This window comes from Streptopelia decaocto (genome assembly GCF_964273445.1).
Source record: "Streptopelia decaocto genome assembly, chromosome: 2".
In the NCBI taxonomy this organism is placed as follows: Eukaryota; Metazoa; Chordata; class Aves; order Columbiformes; family Columbidae; genus Streptopelia; species Streptopelia decaocto.
The window spans coordinates 146893147-146914756 of record NC_138655.1 but is presented as its reverse complement, the minus strand read 5'-3'; the positions used below and the strand labels follow the sequence as shown (position 1 = coordinate 146914756).

General features: G+C 42.3%; 1 protein-coding gene across 8 annotated transcripts; it reads left to right on the top strand.

Annotated features, from left to right (window-relative positions):
- The first annotated feature begins 225 nt into the window (after positions 1-225).
- Positions 226-17856, top strand: LOC309436905 (microtubule nucleation factor SSNA1-like). 8 transcript variants are annotated; one of them, XM_082046549.1, is made up of 3 exons: positions 226-553; positions 1570-2026; positions 16626-17856. In XM_082046549.1, the coding sequence occupies exon 2, from the start codon at positions 1639-1641 to the stop codon at positions 1981-1983; it is 345 nt and encodes a 114-aa protein (XP_081902675.1). In that variant the 5' UTR covers positions 226-553; positions 1570-1638; the 3' UTR covers positions 1984-2026; positions 16626-17856. The 8 variants fall into 8 exon arrangements, with proteins under 8 accessions (XP_081902675.1, XP_081902674.1, XP_081902677.1 ...); XM_082046548.1 differs by lacking the exon at positions 16626-17856 and adding an exon at positions 11754-11772; XM_082046551.1 differs by lacking the exon at positions 16626-17856 and having other exon boundaries at positions 231-549; positions 1570-2173.
- The last annotated feature ends 3754 nt before the right edge of the window (positions 17857-21610 follow it).

Here is a 21610-nt window from a genome sequence, read left to right as displayed (position 1 = left end):
CCGCTCCTCCAACTACATCCGGGAAACTCGGGCGACGCCGCGCTCGGTTAACGTCGGCTCTTTTCGGCTCTTTCCGACATGCTCCGTCCCCTCTGTCCCCTTTGCTCTCGGGCGACTCTGCCTTCGGGAAACATCGGCAACCTTCGCCGAGCCCAACGCCCTTCAGTCTCTCCCTTCGGCAAACATCGGCTCGTTCCGTAACGCTGCTCCCTCCCTCCTCCTCCCATCGGCCAGCCCGCCTCGTCCTCCTCTCCGGAACACTACCTGTCTTCGGAAAACATCGGTTATTTCCGTAGAGCTATTTTCACGCTCCCTTCAGGGTGGCGCAGCGTTCGGAAACGCTCGGGTATTTCCGTGACCCCTCACCCAGCGGCTTCGAGGCGCCGCCGGTCGGAGCAGCCGTTGGCCGGGCGTGCCCGGCTGATTGGCCGAGGGGAGCCCCCGCCGCCCGGGGGTCCTTGCTTCGCTTCGCTTCCCCGCCGAGCAGGAGCAGGGCCGCGGCTGGGCAGCTGGCTTCCTCGGTGGGAGCCGATAGGGCGGGAACGCCAGGCAGGTGGGGGCAAGAGGGAGAATTGCGAGAGAAGCGGCGGGGCGGGGGGAGCGGAGCGGCGCCCGGCTGCGAGATAGGAAAGGGAAGGTCTCCTCTTACCTCCCCCCTCCTCCCCTTCCGCCCAGGGACTTGATGCATAAGCAGGAGCCATTTTGTGTACGGCTCGTCTTCTGCGTGGAAGCGCTCGGCGGTGAAGAGGTGGTTAAAATGTCCAAGGGTAGGCGGCGAGCGCGGGCCAGGCCCTGCCGCCCGGCCTTGTGGCGGGGCTGCGCTCCCGGCCCCCGAGGAACCGCCGCCGGGCTGCCGCAGCCCCGGCCGCTGAGGGAGCGAGACGCTGGCGGCAGAACGGCCTGGGCACGGTGAAACCGCCGCCGGAGCGGGGGAGGGTTGAGCGGGGGGCGGCGGTGAGGGGCGCTAACGGCCGCCCCCGGCGAGCGAGCGGCGCGTTCCGCGGCTGGGAACACACGCGGAAGTGTCGCCCCGGCGCTGTGAATAGCCAGCAGCGCCAGGTGGGTTTCCTTCAGGTGGCCCCGGGCTCGCTGAGTGAAGTGAGTGGTTGACGCTCGATTTGCCAGGAAGGTCCCGCTCGTCAGGGGCTGGGTGGATGCAGCTGGTGGTGACCGCTGAGCCTTCTCTGGGAAAAGGGCCTTTTGGTGATTTCTGACCAAACTCTCGAAGTCTGAGGTACAAAGCATCACCTAGTCAAAACGGTATTAAGATGTTATAGTATAAGTATTTTGATACCACAGTTGAGCATTGGCATGAGGGTATCGTAGGAGAGATCGTTTTTCAGTCAACGTACAGTGTTGATGCGGAATTGTGTCCTGCCCACTTCCTGAGAAGGGAGATGTGGTACAACTCAGAACTAGCGTGTTAACTTTGAACCAGAGCATCTTTCCTCGTGGCTCTGCCTGTGCTAGTGTAGCATTGTTCATGGTGACTCTCTTACAGAATTTTTCTTTCTGTTTTTTACTGTGTTTTTTTGTTGGTGTTTTGCTTGTTTGTTTTTTTTTTCTTAGAGTGCAGAAGGCTGTTGCTGAGAGGGGACTTCAGGGAGCAGTGGCAGAGCTGAGAGACAGGAGTGGAGGATGACTCAGCAGGGAGCTGTTCTTCAGGGTTACAATAATGAACTTGTGAAATGTATTGAAGACTTGTGTATTCAAAAAGAAGAGCTGAACAGACAAATCCAGCAAGCAGAAGAGGAAAAAAATAAACTCCAGCACGAAATCCAAGTCCTGAAAGATCAACTGGACTGTGTATGTGAAAACCTGGCCCAAAAGGTAGCTTCACGGAATGAGCTTGATAAAATTCTTGCTGAAACTGAAGCTGCTTACATGAAGATTTTGGATAGTTCTAGAACTTTACTTAATGTCCTGAAGAAGGAAGTGGGAAGCTTAAAGCATACACCAGAACTGAAAACCAATGTAACGTGAAACGGTCAAATGTTTGGACTCCACAGTGCTAAAATTCCACTAGGTGAGAAATGTGGTTAGCCACAGAACCTTACAACAACAGTATAAGCAGAGAGGGATTTTCTTCTGACCTTTCTGTGTGTTTTATTATTATTTTTTAATGCACTAGAAAATAGATGAAATAAAGTTGATGTTTTGCTGTTAAAAATAATATTTGCAACATAGTTTTGTAGTGTTTAATTAAGTAATTGAGGCAGATGTGAGATGCTCAATTTTAACATGGTGATGCTTCAAGGCTATTCTGAAGATGGGAAAAAAATGTTTTATTGGTTGGCTTCAGATGGCTACCGGTGAATTCCTGTTTGATGGAAAAATAGTGGCTGCAAGTAGATCAGATACTACTTATTTTCACTTTACAAATGCTTAGGCTTTACCACTACGGACCCAATAGAAACAAACCATTTAGGTTACTCCAGGAGTTTGGAGTTCTGTCTGATGCATGCACAAAGACGGCCCCTGTTTACAATCATCTCTTGCTTATCTGGTATAATGGAGGGATAAGGTGAGAAAACATGACTAATGCAGGGCGTGGAGGCTTAGGCTGTAGAACTGTATGGTTCTTCTGGAGTTATACTCAAAAGCCTGTTTAGAAAGGAGGCGCGCTATAGCAGAAGATGGGTTTTGGTACCAGTGCCTGCCTGGTGTGCAGAGCACAGCTCTGCAGGCAGGTACACCATGTACGCTCGGACCAACTAATCCATTTATGGATAAGGAAAAGATGACTGTACTTCAGTAGTTTCTGGGCATCCTGAAAAAGACTACCGGGGTTCAATCAAAACTACTAAGAGTTAAATACAAGGCCAAATAAGATAATCTTAACTAAAAGCCAGTAATAAAACTTCTGGAAACCTCATTTTAGTGCACTTTAGCTCTATACTGGTCTACTAAATAATTGTAATAAGATTGTAAAGGATAGTGAACAACTTGGAATGGTGAGAAATAAGTACAAACGAAAGATGGAAGAAGAAAATGAGATTAGAAGTAGTTTGCAGCTGTAAGGCCTTCTTACAGATGAGGTTATAACAGAACCTAGTTTAGAGGTCAGAGAGGAGGTAACAGGATGGCAGAAATCTCAAATTAATCCTGTGTGCTATTTCTAGTAGTTACTAAACCTCTGTGGGTGTGTGTGCACATACACATGCATTTTGTACTGTTCATTCATATGTTACAGCAGTAACTTTATTTTTGAGCTGTATCTTGTAGTCAAATCTTCCTTCTGTACCAATTAACTAAATAGAAAGTTGTGCAGTTCTAGTCTCCTTACTTGGATAATTGTGTGTCTCTCAGGTGCAAGTATAAAGGTTATGTAGATGTGAATAGTTTTAGTAATAGTTCTTCACCAACATGAAGCAAATTTTATGTTATTCTGATTGCCATGCTACATCAGGGATTAGTGTAACTGAGCTAATTAACAATTTACTTGTATAGCATTTCCACTGCCTTCCCTTGAGTAATGCTGAGGTGATAAAACTAGATAATCTCTGGGGTACTGCTGTTGTAATACTGCAGCATTCAGGACAGCCTTGTTTATATTGAAGTGCAACACAAAAATGTTGCTATTTTTTAGTAGCAAAAAAGTGATTTGACTGAATGTTTCTTGGCATTCTCTCTTCTCCTAGTCTGTAGTAGCAACTAATTTACATCAAAATAGGAAGACTCAGGAAAACTAAGACTAAGGAGTAAGGACTTTAGTGTTGGGTATGTAAACTGCTGCTTCTTATTAACTGGAAGGGAACTTGAACTTGTCTATGTGGGGAAAAAATCATAGGTCATTATAGAGAACAGTACAGTTAATTTCTCATATTATCACTCTCAGACAATTACAGGTTTGTTTGCCTTAGAATGCTCACGAATAACACTTCTTCTTGCTCTACTTAGGCAGCTAACACCAAACAAGCTTTAAGAAGCCTACTAAGTCTTTAAAGAAGGCTGCTTCATGACCGTAGCTATCACAGTGTCAAAGCTAAAATACAGGAGGTTTTTGATTTTTTTGTGTTACAAAACTAAGGGAAAATGTAACTCACTAGTATTTACATACACTGGAGCCTCCCAGGTTTTTATTTGAAAGTTGACATGTTAGCATTTAATTCATGTAATTGATCACAATCTGTAAAATTTCTGTTTAAATTCAGATTCATGAACTGAGAGCAATAATATATCTCTAGGGCTTGGCTATTTGTAAAATAACTCCCAGTTGTGGCAGTCATTGTGAGGTAAGTGCACATGCAAAGTTGTTACTCAAAAATAACCCTTATCATGATGTGTTGACCCAAATGAACTTACTGTATCCTTTTATTGAAGTGGTAGGCCATTTTGGCTGCTTTTTCAGGTAGTATAAATACCTGACATAAATAGCTTTTTTTTGAACAGCATCAGTTTGTTTAGAATAGAAGATATGCAAACTAAATTAACACACAGTATTGCTAGAACAGAAATGATAATTTGCAGCTTAGAGCAGCTCTGTAGGGCTAGCCTGCAATGGAAAGTTATAAAGGTTATAAACTTAAAGCATCATACTTATTCCTGACTTTTTTTTTTTTTTAATAGTGATTCGTATGTGACTCTGGATTAGACCCAGTAATTTACTTGAGTGCATACAATACAGGAACCTTAATGACAAAAGTTCAGGTTATCAAATAGTCATGCCTAATGTAAAGTGCTGTGTTGGGTGTCTTGTAGCTTATTTGGTATGTGAGGAGATGCAGTTTTTGAAACTCCTGTCTATTCTTGATTAAAACCTCCAGTGAAATGCATCTAGAGCACTGCTCTCATTTCCTGAATTTATGTAGTAGCACCTCCACCTGGTTTCCAAATAACAGCACATAACCGGAGGAGGGATGATTCCCAGCTTTTATAGCGGTACTTCTTAAGTGTGTACCCAGCACATCACGCTAGTGATCAAGATGTTTTTCAAAACATTTGAGCGTTGACTCCTGCCAAGTAAACTAAGTTTATTATGTATGACATAGTTTGTGGTTGCCAAAGAAACTCCTTGTGGATGCTATGTGGAAAGTAATTTTCTGTGTGGAGATGATTATAGGAACCTCTAGGTGGAATCGCATATGCACGTGGTCGCGATCTGTAACTGTGTCTGTGGAGATGTTTACCCTTCTGTTCAGGTACCTCCCCACAGTTTCTGCTAATCTCTTGGTGAATGCAGGGGATTTGTTTCGTTGGACTAGGAAGTCTTCAGACTAGGAAGACCAGGCATCTTCAGGCACCTGAGGAACCATCCATTCAAACAACGAAGTAAGCTATCATCTAAACCCAGATGGCTGGGTCTTGGATTCCAGTTTCAGAATTAAGTATCTCAGTTCTGACTAGCTCTTGTGGTATAAGTGTGTCTCACTTAATGGATTAAGCTAAATTGGAACAAGGTACTCTTAATTCTGGAACAATAACTTTTGGAAGATTGTTAGCAAGAGGATCAAATATCTACAGTTAACTTCATCCTGTAGATGAGTCTTGCATGGAAGACAATATCTATTACTCCTTAGATGATTTTACTTCCTAGGAGAAATTTGAGTGATAAGATGTAGCTCACGGCAGTTGCTGAAGTCCTTAACTTGGAGATGGAGCTTGTGGCAATTGCTGAAATTAACTTTGCTTAGATCCTGGGCTCTTGGTCTTTTATGTAAGAAGTAGTTAAAACACTTCATTTTTTTAAATACAATTTTTCTTCCTTTTCAGTAGTGAGTGAAGAAATATCGATAGATGCTTTAATATTGATTTGTTTGTGTTTTGTTGGGTGGGGAGTTTGTTTTTAATAAATGGATGGATGGATAGACAAGCTTTCCTAAAATCAGACTCCTCACTTAGCTTTCTTTTTAATGTATGTGTGTGGTTTTAAGTATAGATATAAATATCTTTTTTTCTCTATTGGGGGAAGGCCAGATCAGCCTTTGCTTTAGTTTGTGCACCGATTGCTTTGTCTGTATTTGTTATGTTACTGGGAGGGAAGTCAGAAACAGCGGCTGCTTCTCAGGTGACTGTTCTATGCCTTTTTTACCTCAGTTGGTTTTCAGATGAAGTTTCATTCAATCTCTAGCTGTATAAACAAGATGTATGCAGGTGACACAACTTAACCTGCATGTTAGCTGTTAAGAAAACATGGTGGAGAGGTTCAGGCTTGTGGAAAAGGGAGCTATATGATTATTTGGTCATTCATAGCTTTAGCTTGTGGGGTTTGTGTGAAAAAGTAGTTCAGTGTTGTGTGATTTTACAAAAATATGATGTTAGAAGAAGTGGGGCTAATAAAAGCCTTTCATTTTGTAGTAGTTTCCAAAGATCCTGTGAGGTGGAACAATTGCTTTTATTTTGTTTGTTTGTTTGTGCAAGACTGGACTGTTGATACGCTGCAGTCGTCGCTGCTGCAGTCATCGCTACAGTAATTTAGTAAAGTTTGTATGAACTTGGATATCTTTATTTAGCAACAGCATCAAAAATAATCGTGTCAGATCTTTGCGCCTTGATGGTAGCAAGCCTATCGCTTGCTACATCATTCAAAGCTTCTAATAGATGGAAATATGCTTAATTGGAATGTCACCAATGTTACTATTGGATTCATCAGCATTGGAGGAAAATGGGCACCTAGAGACAGAGATTGTGTCACGAGAAGGCATCTGAGGAAAGTTGTATCAGTCTCCCTCTAGAGGTGGGATTGGTGGTGATCCCACTGACTGTGATGGGAGCTTCAGTTTCGCTTACAACTCCGAGGCATATGAAGTTAAGTGCGATGACTTCTCCTCTCAGCTTACCACCATTTGTGTTTTATACAATATATGTACTTGGCCATGAACAATTTATAGCAGTGTTGAGTGTTTCCATTTATTATCTTTTTAGAGGCAGAGACACAGCTTCCTGCAGTGGCCAGCCTAAATCAGGAAGACAGAAGTATTAGGTAGAGACTGTAAAACAAAGTAAGAGCCTGAAGAATTTTTAATACTTAATTTTAAACATTTTTCAAAGTATGATACTGAATAGACTGGTCATGGAGCATTTTAAATCTTCATAGGTGTTATTTTTCAAGCTTCATATGCATAGGTTCTCATGTTCTCGTAATGCACTTGAGGTTTTCCATTGGTATGCGGTACATGGGAACAGTATTACAAAATTATTTCCATTATAGTGCATGACAGATCTGTAGCTTACATTTTTAAAAACCACTTCATATAGTTGATTTAGTTGAACGTAGTAAAAAATTAGATAATTTCTTTCCTAAATGCTTTCAAATCTCACTATCTGTATTAGATCAAATTGTTGTTTGTAGTATTATCTTCATCTTGTTATATGGTTCTTAACAAGTTAATACAACTTAGAGACCCATTCTGATCAGGCATGTCAGTTCCGGAGACAAAATCCTTTTCATGTTTTGCAAGCGTTAATTTTTTTTAAAGCCTCCTTTTCCTTATACCATAAGAACACTTCGAGTTGAAAATCAGCATGACACTCCTGTGATGCCTTTTTAAAAATATAGTCAGTATTTGGAGCTGAATCATTCTCTCAGATGTTTGAAAACAAAAAAATTAGCAGTAATTCTTGTGCTTATGCAGTTGCTCAGTAACAGAAATCCTGCCAGAGATTTGTGCTGCTCACCGTCCAGTAGCAAGTGGGATTATTTACTGTAATTGATGAACGTATGGTACTTTTAATTAACTACTGGTCTTTAAGAGCTGTTGCTAGCATGAAGGGAATGGTTACTTCAGGCCTGGGAGGCGTGGGGCAAAACAGGAGCTGCCTTTTTAGTAGAGACCACCCACCTGTGTGAAGAGAGGAGCACCTTTGTTAGCAGGACTCATGGTAAACAGTTGTGAGATGATTCAAACCAAGTGGTTATAATGATCATAGTTTACTGTTGCAAGGTCCACTGAAGCAAGATGAAAAAAAGAAAACTCAGTCCATGCTGTCAGTCACAAGGAATGTGATACCTGGTTGCAATCAGGTTATCTTTACATGCAGGAGCTCAGGTACAACTGGAAGCATTGTACTGCTGCAGTACTGGGATTAGCAGGGGTTAATTTGCCCTGCCAAAAGGCAATGGACCATGTGGACACAGGAAGATTTGTGCATTCAGAAGTCACTGGACTTTCTGTAAAAGTGTAACCTGTTCCTATTGTTGAAACTGAGCGAATTCAAACTGTCTTGCAGTGATATGCAACATTAGATGTGACTCCATGAGAAGGATATTTAATTTAAATCCTGTTCCCTTTAGGGGGTTTTCTCTGAAGCCTAAAGTGTTCTTGCTTTAGATTCAAGTTGTTCAAAAACCTGTGGCCAAGGGGAAAAATAGAGGCACCCAGGTTTGAAGCCCACAAGCCTGTAAGTGGTTTGTATTCACTATGTAATACACCAAGCTCCTGGTCAAATGAGTCTTAAGAGATCTGCAACAAATGTTACTTGTTCAATTTGGAATGTACTTTTGTTTGTTTGTTTTTGAATGAGGTATTCAATTGAGGCCTCCTGTGGCAGTGTGCCATACACATTCACATTGTGCCTGTGAATATATGGGTTTTCTTTGGGAATGTCAGGAACTACCTACACAGCGGCAATTTACGTGAAACAAGATTTGGTTTTATGCCATGCTGGTTTTATTTTTTAGTGTTTTCAAATGTTGAATATATACCTATATATGTTCATAGGATACATAAAAGACTGATTCCAATCAACAGATCACGAAGTACCTTACAGAGAATGTTAATATCTTTATGCATCTTGATAGACAGTGGCACTCGGTAGTAATCTGCCCCAAACCAGGGACACATCTGGGAATAGAGGCTTTGCTTTTTCAGCCTCAATTGAATGCTCTGATTTCGACTACTTCCCAGGGACACATGTCCTGTTTGGTGTTTAACATAAATCAACTGGATTATGCATTTTCAGCCTGTGTTGGGGAAAGGGATAGATATAACTGACTAGATGCGTACTTTTTTGCTCTTACTAACTTCACATCTCATGCAGTGTCATGATGATGTTTATAAGTATTACTCATTTCTCCATGGATACACCCCTCATGACAAACTATCCCATCTCCAGAGCAGCTACTCTCCCACTTTACAGAGCCGCTCTCTACAAGCCCATGCTCACAGGTGTTTGAGAGCTGACTGTAGGAGATGGGTCAGAGGAATAGAAATAACTTTTAATGATAGTTGCTAATGAATTACCTTTCACAAGCCTAACCTTGATAGCTTGTCTTTACAGACCCTGCTGTTCTGTCTTGTTTTCGTCAGGCTTCATATTACCTTATGCTAGTCTATGTAGGACCACCAGGTATTTGTGCCAATACCTCTTAAGGTTTTTCTAGAAATTGAGGTTCCCTAGTGTTCAAATACATTGGAGGATCTGAATTCTAGTCCATCAATAACAGCATATAGACCACAAAAAGTGTTCTGACCACATGTAACAGCAACAAGGCTGTGTGGCAACCGTATTCCAGCACAGCTTGTTTTGGGTTAATGGCACTGAAGTAGCATGGCAAGGCAAGAACTGTAGATATATGGATGGATGCTGTCCTTCTGTAGGAATAGAAGCTGGCTCTATGAATTCAGATTAAAAACTACTTTAATCTAAAACAAGTGTTACCTGACAGTATTTTATTTCACGTACACAATAAATATATATACACGCTACAAATATATAAATGTACTAAGCATTTAAAGAAAGTATAGAATGTTTGTGGTAGAATCCTGTCTAATATTTCAGTAGTCTGCCTTTAGAAAGGACAATTTAAATAGGCTTGTCATTAACAACTTGCGTTAGGTTGCATACCCTCTGCTTTCAATAGCCCGCGCAGTCTTGCTGCTATATAAACCCTCATTTCTAGCCCTATCCTCATCTTCCTACTGTAACGGCTTTTGTTGCCCCTGTTTCCTAGCCCCTTGCCTTACCATGTTATTAGTTATCTCAAGCTGTTGACCAGAAGGATGCTGCTGTTCTACCATGTGATCAGAGAGATTTTTCAGTATCTTCATATTGTCCAGACATGTTCTGGCACACTTGGAAAAATATTTTGCAAATAAAAAGAGATTTCAGTTTCATAGTGCCACAAAAGTTGTGGTTGGACAGGATAAGAATATTGTATGGTAGAGAAACAACAGACACCTGATCTGAAGGGAGTTTCATCCTATGAAAAAGCCATCCCGAAAAGACCTTCAGGTTGAAGTGATGGATGGATGGAATGTGATGTTCCTGATTCACTGTAGAGATTAAAGAACAGAGGTTTATTAGGTTTGTCAGTGAGAATATCCTTGTCTCAGCAAATACAGACTTTGTTTATAGTCTTCTGCAAATAAAGAAGGTCTATATGGGATGCTGTAATTTAATTAGTTCTAAGGCTATGTGCTGAGTGACTTGAGTTTGTTCCAGAAATGATTGCACTGTCTGATAAGACTATAACTTGAAATTAAAAAGAGGAAAATAATATAATGCTGGAGCTTGCAGATCAATTATCTCATTGAGAAAACCATTATAGGTCAGGTATGTAGTACCTCAAAGGTTTGAATACAGCCTATATTGCAAAATAATAAACACATGCTAAGATAGAGATGAGTATGAGTAAAGCTACTTGTGAAAAGTTATTCCACAACATCATATGTATTCAGCAATTTTCTTTGTAATCCTGCTCTATTTTACAAACTAATATGTTCCCCAGTAAGGTGTGCTAGAGATAAACATCCAGATGCCTTCATCTGCGGAGGGGAAGGAGAGGCAATTAAAAGTCTGCATGCTGTGAAATCTTTGGGTAACAACAGTGTCTGCACAGACTACTATAACATTTTAAGGAACAAATGCTTTTCCCGCTGTCTGGAGTGACCGAATGCAAACATAGGTTTTGAAAGATGACAGTAGATTAGTTATTTTCACACTGGCTAAAATCCTGCTGGTTTGCATAAAGGCTTCTATTTTTACTTACTGATAGCAAAGTCTTGGTGACAAACTGGCTCCTCCAAAACAGACAAATTCTGTTTTCTTTCATTAGCCCACATCATTTTGTATCTGACAAAGAAAAGGCAGCCTTCTGATAATGTAGTGAAAGAAACTGAGGCAGAGCAGTGTCTGGTACTGGTTTCTGTCAAAGAGGAAGAAAAGCACAAAAGGACAGAATTGCTGGCCTTGGTCTGAGTTGGGTGGGGTTTCTTGCAACAGTAGCCATTGAAGAGGGCCTTTTTTAAAAAAATTATTTGTTCCTTCCTACATCATTACTGGGCTGAGTAGGGAAAGAATTTTCTTTACCTTTAAAGGTATGAATAATAATAAATGGGATAATTTTGTCCAAGAAAAGCCAGTTCCACATGGAAGAGAGCTAAAGCTGCCCAATGGGAGCTCTGCTTTTTCTTTCAGAAAAATAATTCATTATGTGAATTCTAAAAACCAGCAGCCATTGAAGGGGATGGAGAAACACGAAGATGCTGTGTTTGCTTGTCATTGTGGACCAGTTATTCTTCCAGTAGCTGCATACCTCTGCAGCTTGGTTGCAAGTACTGCCTGTCCAAAACATGGATATTTGGTCTTAGACCCATTCAGTTTAACATACATTTTTTCATTTTAGATAAGCTTAATCAAGCAGTGCGCTTTGGTGCTTATATATTTATGAAATTTGTCTATAACTTTTAGAAGTCCTTTTCACTGGCTTAGTATGCCATGTATTATTACATTGGTGTAGCTAGAGTGAAGCTTGGTTCCAAGACATTAAGGTAACCCTTTTAACTTACATTGTGCTAATATGTATTTTATAGTTTCAGGTTTTGGTGAAGTCAGCAGCAACCAAACACAACGAGGTGTAAGTTGATTTCTGTGGCCTTAAACTAAAACTTCCCATACTGCCTTGCATGAACATTTTTGTTGTAAATAACTTCTGAATTTGTTTCATTGGTGGGAAAGCACAAACAAATGTTTTGAAGAGGTATCAAAAAACATTTGGTTTGTTTAACAGTACATTTCCTGAATAATCTCATCCAGGAGAGATTTCAAGTGCAGTACCTGTTTGGAGCCTGGACCCTCAGAGCACAGCCCAGCCTCCATTTCCCAAGCCCATTTCCCAAGCCCATCATTCCCACCACACATGAAAGAGCCAGTTTGTTTTGCAGGGAACATGGAACAAGGGGCCTCTTGTGGGTGCTGGGACAGAGCAGGTGATTAAATAAATGAAGGACATGTGTGCTGTACAAAAACACAACAGGTAGGCTTACACTGAGGCAGTCACGAGGACTTGGGAGTCCCTTTTCTCTTTCTATTCTGTGTGAAGTGTAAACAAAAATGAATATATGTGTGTGCGTATGCTGCTCGAACTACTTGATGCTACCTCTGCTACATTGTGATTTTGTTACATTGGGAAGTTATGATTGAATTTGTAGTTAAGATAATCTCGATTGTGTGAGCAAAGCCCCTAAAACCAAGCACCGTAGTTGTGCGGTGTTAAATTTCCACATCTGTAACTTCTGATTCTAGAGCTGTGTCCTGTATGGTAGCAAAGAAGGTAACAAAACTAACTTTAGTATTCCGGAATGAGTTTTGGGATAATACTAAGAATTTAAGAAGTGTCCAAGAGGATTTTAATCCACAAGGCTTACTGCAAGTTAGTAGATCTTGTGCTCTGCTTGCTATTGCCCTGGACTTTAATAATCAGAGGGGTTGGTGCATTTCTTAGAGGCCTGGCTCCTGAAATCGAGGCATTTTCTTTGTTCTTCTTGCCCCCCTTTGAAGTTATATTTCTGTTTCTTGTAAAGAAAATGTTGAAAACACAAAAGCAAATAAAGGTGAAAGGCTCAGAAATGCAAATATAAATAATTTTAGATATTTTTCATGACTCAACGATGTCTCACATTGTGTGCTCGGCCTGATGTATGTCTTTTTGAATGCTAGAAGCTGGTCACGGTCAAAGACCTATTGGAAATTTCACCCCGTGTTATACTTCAATCAAATGGGATGCAATTATGATGGCTTTAAGAAAGGCACCTTTGTAATCCATGGCTGTAGGTGCTGTAGCACACAACTTGCTTTCTTTATGGAATATTTAAATTACTATCTTTAGCAACTTCACACACCTTTCTGCAGTCACTGTTACTCAGACATGTCAGGGAAGCTCCTTCCAGTCCAGCCCCAACAGGATCTGCAGTTGTCATGGACCAAGGTCTGGTTTGGGACCTGAGCTCTGGAGCTGCCAGGCCAGCAGGAGCTGGAAGCCCCATGGGATGGCAGGGGAAAGGAAAGCTGCCGGCCCCTGGGACAGAGTGCGTCCAGCAGTACACCGCTGCTCCTCTTTTGTCAGAAGAAACATCAGCCTTGCATGACGCTTCCCAGAATTGGGAATGTTAGAGGAACAATCTATTTCAGGGCTGAAAGAGCGTCGAGGGCATCTCCTAAAGTCACAATAAATTTAGCTCACGGAAATGGAGGAAAGGTAAATGGGAAGATGAGTTTTCTAATATTTAAGGGGCTTTCTTTTGAATCTGAAATACCAAAAATATGATCACAACATCTAGCTGGAGGCTGAAGATGGGACTTAGGAATGGAATAATTCATCAAACTGAAGCCAAAGATAGAAGTAAGTATGCTGTATAAAGGGCAAGATGAAGACATTTTAGTAAATCTAACACTGAAAAAGAGGGGATAAGGTGCTGAGAACATCCAAAGGAACTTTCCTGAGAGCATTGCGAGAACTGCCAAAATTTTTGAAGTTTTCAAATGTTTTTTATTAAACCACGTAAATTTAGTATCTAACATGAATAATTTATCACAATAGACTTAATTAAATCCTCATTAAAATGAAAATGAATTTTGATGCCATTCCACAATTATTTTCAACAAGCGCTTTTAATTTGGCCCAAACAATAGCAAGGAGGCTTTGTGGGTATCATAATATGTGATCTAGACCTAAATGATTTGTTTCAGTCATCACAAAGAGGGAACAATATGAGGGAACATGAGAAAAATACAGAAAACAATGAGTAGGGCTGCACATAATTTTGGCTGTCATATTTTTGTAAGTAGTCTCATGGTAGTTGGCGGTTTGCTTAAAGCTTCAGCTCCTAGATTTGTGTTGTAAATAAGTATCTTAAGATTTCATTACAGAAAAACAAGTTTCTAATTTTCATTATTTCAAGAACACTTGAACTAATGCAGCGGAAGAAAAGGAACCAAAACACATCTTTTAAGACACAAATTTGTAGAGGTATAACTCAAAACCCAAAATCTCCCTTCTTACTCTCAAAAAATCCAAAGGCATAAAGCTAAGACTTGATCCTGCTATTAGAGCTCAGGTCAGTATTTATAGTGCATTAATTACTCAGACATTGCAAAGCTTTGTATCCCATCCTTTTACCAATGTTCTCTTAGAGCCTTGAAAACGACATGCCTCTGCCCTCTATTTTAATCGCTTTTTTCCTTGAGCAGATGCTGATGAGCCCAGTGTGTGATCTGAGTTCTGATCTGGAATGACCCTGCAGGAAGCCACCCTAGTCTTCCCTCCTAAGGGCTGGTGGTGAGGAGGGGAGTCAGGACTATTGTCTCCCTCCCACAGCAGCAGCCAGCATTGTTCCTTTTTATTTACTTCTCTCTCTCTGTAAACCAGCAGGGCTCACAGCAGAGGGATGCAACTCTCCTCATTAGAATAATTGGGCTGATTGATGAGAGAATGGCAGTGTGAAGGAAAGCGCTCGTTCGGCAGCGTTCACCACCACAGGCTGAGCACCCACCTGGCTGTGGGCAGCGCAGCACTGGGCATCCCCACGGCTCCCAGCTCTTCAACCTTTGCATCTCAGTGAAAATGGACAGATAGATGCAATAAACATTTTTTTTTCCTTCATGTTCCTTCACAAGTTTTATGTTCCAAGTTAACATTGAAAGTCTAATTCAAATACTAAAGGAAAGGGAAAAATCCCATGTTGGACCCTTCCTTAGTGTTAGATCAGTGGAAAATTTGGCTTATAAAATTCTCCTTGAGCAGGTTCATTGTGTTGCTGGAACAGTGAGAGCTGATACAGCCTCGTTCCTCTCCTGCACTGTAGTAGTTTTGCATTATTTTTAGGAAAGGCTTATGTATGAGGAATTAAGAAGTTTCCTTCTTCCAGGGAAAATGTAACAAGTATCCTTTGTTCATCACATTTCCTGGGTATCTTCATGGCAAAATATAGTGTGTACCTGGTAAATTCTACAGCACTCTGGAGGACCCATTTAAAATGCATGTAGACCTATTTTAAAACACATTGAAGCTTTTAAAAATGTATCACACAAACAAACAGAAGATCATTGGCAATTCTGCCTGTTGTGTTTCTGCCTGGTACTGGAATCAAACACCAAACTTGCAAAAGTTGCCAGCTGCCTGTGCTTCCCAGCATGATGTTTGTGGTCACCTTTATGGAAGAAGCAGTACCCATTGCTTGTCTTTCCTAACAGGATGGCATTTGTAGTGTCTGAAAGGCAATGAAATGATTTTGTAAATCTCCCATCAGGTCTATAAGAATTATTTTTTTCGAGAGCAGATTGGTGGTGCCAGTTTCAAGGTCAGTTATTTGCATTTAATAGCCCTCCACATTACAAACTCTGTGAAAAGCCTCAACAAACCCACAGAGCTCACAGTATAAGCCAGAGAAGTGAAAGCAAGAAAAGAATGAAGCATTTATCACAAACTGACATGAAAAATCCTACTGCCATTGCAACTGCCTGGAACAAAATGCTTCATACCACCCATAGGAAAATGCAAATCAGCATCCGACATTTTCTGCCACCTTCACGTTGTCTCAAACGCTCTCAGCGTATTCTTGGCTGGAACATTTGCCTCTGTCTTTTGCGTACATGGAAAAGCAGCGCAAGACCCAGTTTCAGCCATCCCGTTCCTTCACGCAAAGCCTCAGTGTATTTTTGGCTTAACCGATTGGCAATACTGACTGGCACAAAGCTGATCCATGTGGAAATCTAGCCTTCTTTTACAAAGTCGCATTCCAGAAGCTGAGCAAGAACACTCCCCTTCACTTTGTAAGGTGGGTGAGGTTGGGAGGGTCCCCCCTGAGACCTGGACACTGCACTTTGCAGCCAGAAAAATAACTTTAGTGCTTATTGATACCTGATTACTCCGTGTTCACCGGGAAACAGCATCTAAAACCTTTTCCAAACCACAACTTTATTGCTCAGAAGTCAGTGTTTTGATATGTAAATACACAGCCTTATTTCTTCTGCCTCCAGACACAGTGATTTCATTGATGGACATGGGGCATTTCCATCAGCAGAGCTCAGCACTAGTGCTGGTGTGTGCAAGGGCGATCCGTAGAGAAGAGACACATATAAAATGGAGAAATGGTTCAAGCATTACGCAGTGTGCCTCTTTCCTAAACAATCATACTGTACTTGCTTTCCCTCTCTCTTCTCAAAATTGCTGCCTTGGGGAGGTAAAGAATTACCATTGCCATAAACCATAATCAAGCTCAGATGTGCAAAGGGACAAATGAGGGCCTCGCTCAAATATCAAAGGGGTCTTGAACTGCCAAAACAGAACAAGAGAGAAATCCCGAGGGAATGAAAGATGTAATTTATGACTGACCTTCATTTTAACCAGGAAATGCGTGCTCTTGAATAGCAATGCTCCTCTTAACGCATGTTTTGTTTTGTTTCAGCTCAATGGGAATTTTTGCTGCTGCACTATTGATCTAAACTCCTAGACAATGAGCCCAGGATGAGGAATCACATATGCATTCCAGAAACATATTTCTGCGCTGAGCTCGTCTCAGCAGTGACAGTGCCCGGCTTTGTTGCCCTCTCTGCCACAGCGCTGCCTTCTGGGGCTCGCCTCTTCGTGTTTACATCACCGCTCGCCTAAATAACTCACATGTTTTGTGTTCTCATAACCCAGTTGTCTGGATTTGGGAGAAAAATGAGATAACTCTTCAAGGAGATTTTTGCTGCCACAGGAGCAGTTGATGTCTGGATGAGGTCTCAATCATTCAAAGGCCAAGCATTACAAGAAAAACAGACACATCAAATATCTGCAGTCAAATATAAAACCACAGTGCCTCAGTTTTTCATGTGCTGCCTCCATTTTTACATTTCACAGGGTAACATTTGACTGGGGAGTCTCTGCATTGCAAAGAAATTTAGTTTAAAATCTATTTCCAAACTTATCTTTGTAATGGACCCAAACTGCACACTGAACTTTGGAGAAATTCAGATCCACGTTTCCATCCATATTTTATGGCTCAGTTCCAGCCATAGTTTAAAAATAAAGATGTTTAGCTGCTCTCAGCTGAAGTCAAGTGCTATATTCCCCCAGCTTCCCATGGGAGATGCTGTATTCGAGCAAGTATTCATTTCCATAATCTCAGAATTATGTTCCAAATTCCAGTTAAATAGTGTGATGAAAAAGCTTTTTTTCTAAAAGATACTTTACATTTAATGTGAACTGCCAGGAACTACAGTGCTTAGCAGGTACAATGAAAAGGAGAGTTTGTCAGGAAAGCCCGTCCATTCTGAAGAAGTCTCTCTCAAAGATGGTAGCTATTAATAAAATAAACTTCTTGTTCTGATAATCAGAAAAATATAATCTGTCATAGGAGGCTGAACTCCTTCATAGTTTCCTCTGTCAGCTTTCCCTGCGAACAGCTCTCAGTATGTGTATGAAACTAACTTTGGAAAAACAGGTTTGATGCCTGATGCAAAACAAACTGATCTTTTAAATTGAGCTTTTTCAGGTAGAAAAACCTTTGGAGTTAATTGGATGGGAGTATTTTGGTTATTTTTCATCACTGCAACATGTTGTTTTGCAACACAAAATATGTCCATTTACAGTAAATAGAGAGATGTCTGCAATAAATTAACTTCAGAGTTTCAGAAACACAGATGGTATTTCTTGCACTTCCCCAAAGGGCTACATTTGCTCTAGAAATGCAGAGATTTCAGCTATTCTGTTATTTTTAGGAGCTTGTGCATCCCCATTATTTCTACTTCACTAAGAACAGATAAAATCTGATTTACAGTTTATCTGCAATCAAGGAAGGAGATTCAATTATTTTGTCACTTGCAATATGTTTCTGCTGCCTCCAGCATTTCATGTTTTAAAAGTACATTTGTAAAGAAACTAATGCAGATAAGGCACTCCAAAAGGCGAATCTTCACATTCAACACAATTTGGAGAGGAAGACACGAGCAGGGCTGTTGGGACAGAACAACCAACGCGTAACTGCGGTTTGCGAGTCCCGTCGTCCCGGAGGCGCTTCCGCGGGGCAGCGCGGGCTGCGCGCCTGCTCCCTGCCGCCAGCAGGGGGCGCGACGCTCCCGCCGCGTTCCCGCCAGGCCCCGCGCTGCCGCCCCCGCCTGGCGCTGCTCCCGTGTGGGCCCGGAGCCCGCGCGCCGGCAGCCCGGCGCGCAGCGGCTGCACCTGCACAACCACCCCGGCGTCTCCGGCGCTTTTTGTTTTAAACAACTGCAGTGGAGCGTATGTTTTTTTGTTTCACAGAATCACACAGAATCACAGAATGTCAGGGATTGGAAGGGACCTCGAAAGATCATCTAGTCCAATCCCCCCACCAGAGCAGGAACACCCAGATGAGGTTCCACAGGAATGTGTCCAGGTGGATTTTAAATGTCTCCAGAGAAGGAGACTCCACAACCTCCCTGGGCAGCCTGTTCCAGGCTCTGTCACCCTCACTAAGAAGTTTCTTCTCATATTTAAGTGGAACCTCCTGTATTCCAGTTTGTACGCATTGCCCCTCATCCTGTCATTGGTTGTCACCGAGAAGAGCCTGGCTCCATCCTCGTGATACTCACCCTTTACATATTTATAAACATTAATGAGGTCACCCCTCAGTCTCCTCTTCTCCAAGATAAAGAGACCCAGCTCCCTCAGCCTTTCCTCATAAGGGAGATGCTCCACTCCCTTAATCATCTTTGTTGCCCTGCGCTGGACTCTCTCCAGCAGTTCCCTGTCCTTCTGGAACTGAGGGGCCCAGAACTGGACACAATATTCCAGATGTGGTCTCACCAGGGCAGAGTAGAGGGGAAGGAGAACCTCTCTCGACCTTTGAGCTTATGTTCATGAGTGCCTTAAACATTTTTGGATTTTTCACCCCTCATTATGTTGCAAGACGTTTAGCTGAGGACGCTCCAGTGGGGTCAGAATTTCTGTGTCCTTTAAGCAGAAAGAGTAACCGAGGCATACAGTTTACAGTAGGGCTCGCATTCAGCCCACCTCATTATAGGCATCTAAGTGAGAGGGCTAACTTCGAAGCCGGCTTGTCTTTGCTTCCCTCTAGAGTCGATGGACAGATCTGGCACCTCCAAAGAGTGATTCAGCACACACAGCGATCAAAAACCTCCATGCAGGTAACCCCCCATGGGGCGAGGGGGTTGCACAGAATCAGACTTTGGGGGCAGTAAAATACAGCATATTTTTTTTGTATATCCATAATTGTGATTCTCATTCAAACAAAACATTGTAAAATAAAAATCACTACTCTTTCATTTATCATGTTAAAGCACACAGAAGATGGCTTAATGACGTAACTTGCCAGTGACCACCTGTTAAGAAGTGAGAGAAATATCCTTGTGGCAGTACTGTCATTGGTTGACTGGCAAAACCTGCATTTGCAGCAACTCAGGAAGAATTCAGGAGTTCAGAAACCTCTCAAGCTACAAATTCTTCCTGAAAGTACACCCGGTTCTGCTCTCCTGAACTACACATGTAATTTAACAATGTTTATAATAAGTAAATGGTGACTTTGAGGAAAATATGAGGGCAGTGGCAACCTGTGCAAAATGCTCCTGCCTGGCAGAAGTAGCAGCGCATCCCTCTCGCCCTGTAGATTCCTTTGCTGTCTGGGGTTCTTCTGGTCTTTCTGATTTGACACTTGCCTTGCTCTTTCTGGGATCAGAGCAAACACATTTTCAATGTTTGCATTTTAGAATTCAGTTCCTGTAATACTGCATATGCCTTTAGGATCACTCATGGCCGTAATCCTAAAGGTGTTCAGCAGCTCAATGGAATTGGTCCCTGTTTCATGGGAGCTTTTAAAAGTCCTGATGAATGCCTACCTGCACGTGCAGGCACCTAAAATCCTTTCACAGCCTAGTCCTTGCTTCAGCCACTTGCTGCTTCATTCCTCCAGCTGATTATGACAGTGAAGAAGTGGGATTCAAATCAGGTTTTCAATCTGCAGACAGCCTGACTGCAGTATCTTGTGTGTATTGCTCAAAGGAAAAGTCTTTCTACAGGTCCAGCATTTTTTTTGCATTTGAGATTTTTCTACTTGTAATATTTTGTCTTTTCTGATTCTGTCCGTAGATATATTTGTTACTTCTTCCACTGAACAAACAAAAATAAAAACTTGGCTAACTCAGCATCATCCTCAGTGACGTGTTCTCTGGCTTCCTCAACGACCTGTGTGACACCCCTCGAATCCTTATCAGCACCAAAGTCAGGGGATGCAATGCAGTAATTTGGGTGGACAGGATAGAGAAGGAGCTATCAGCAGAGCTGCTCCAACAAACCAGCATCATCTCCCCCTTCCTCCCCTGATGTGGGAAGCCACACAGCAGCAGCTGTGAGAACAGCTGCAAGAGCACAACCTACAGCTTACAGGGGCAGCTCATCAGGAGGTAAACACAACAGTGATCATACCAATCACATTAGGAAACATTTTATTTGTAGAGCTTACATTGCAGGTTTAGCTACAAGCACCATTGGGGGAGCCCAGCAGAGGAGAGGAAATCACGGGCAAATGGCCACCGCACGGGCCCCATCAGTCTGCACTCACATGCAAGGCCAAACATGCCCAGAATATGCCAGACTTGCTGCATCTGTCCTCAGCACAGCCTCTGGCTACCGGGATGGTGAGTTCAACCACTGCCATGTGGTTGCTCTCAAGGCCTACAGAGGGTTCACACATGAGCTTTCTTGCAGGTTCGGGCTTTCCTCCTGCAGGCAGCACAGCTCTAGGGGGGACGGGGGCTTCTGAGACGCTCTGGTCCCAGCCTGGATTCCTCAGTGCCATGGCTGGTTTGGAACAATTGTTGCACATGCAAATCTGAACATTGCTGTCCTTGGCAGAGATGTACATTGGAAGACATCATTCACCTAGCAGAGAGCTCTTCCTTCATATTTCATGTTTTCCGTAGTAGCTCATGCAGACACACATTTTATTCCCAAGGTAGCTGTCAAGCAGTGCTATGTCCTCATCCTGTTGTCACAGATCTGCCCAGTTGTGTCCCACATGCATGAAATCCCTTCTTTACAGACTTTTGCAGCTAAGCCACAAACTTCCACTTCTGCTGTATCTCTCTTGCAAAACTGGATGGATCTCCTGCTCAGCAGTGTGTGGTGTGTCAGGTAACAGAGCAGCCTGCTCTGCAGGAAGGGGCTGCGCTTGCTGCGGGGCCCACGCTCTGACTGCCTGGGGGGTTCACACACCTCCCAGCTGTCACACAAAAGTTTCCTGCCATGGGTCCAAATCCATCCTGTGTTGCAAACCTCATCTCTTGTGTCCCACCACAGAATAAATCTGAAGCAACAGTGGTATAGACGTGAACCCTGAGGTAGCCAGTTTCTTGTCTGATATTTACCTTCTGGTTAAGGTGTGCTCTGTGCCACCAAAATGATGCATGAGAAAAG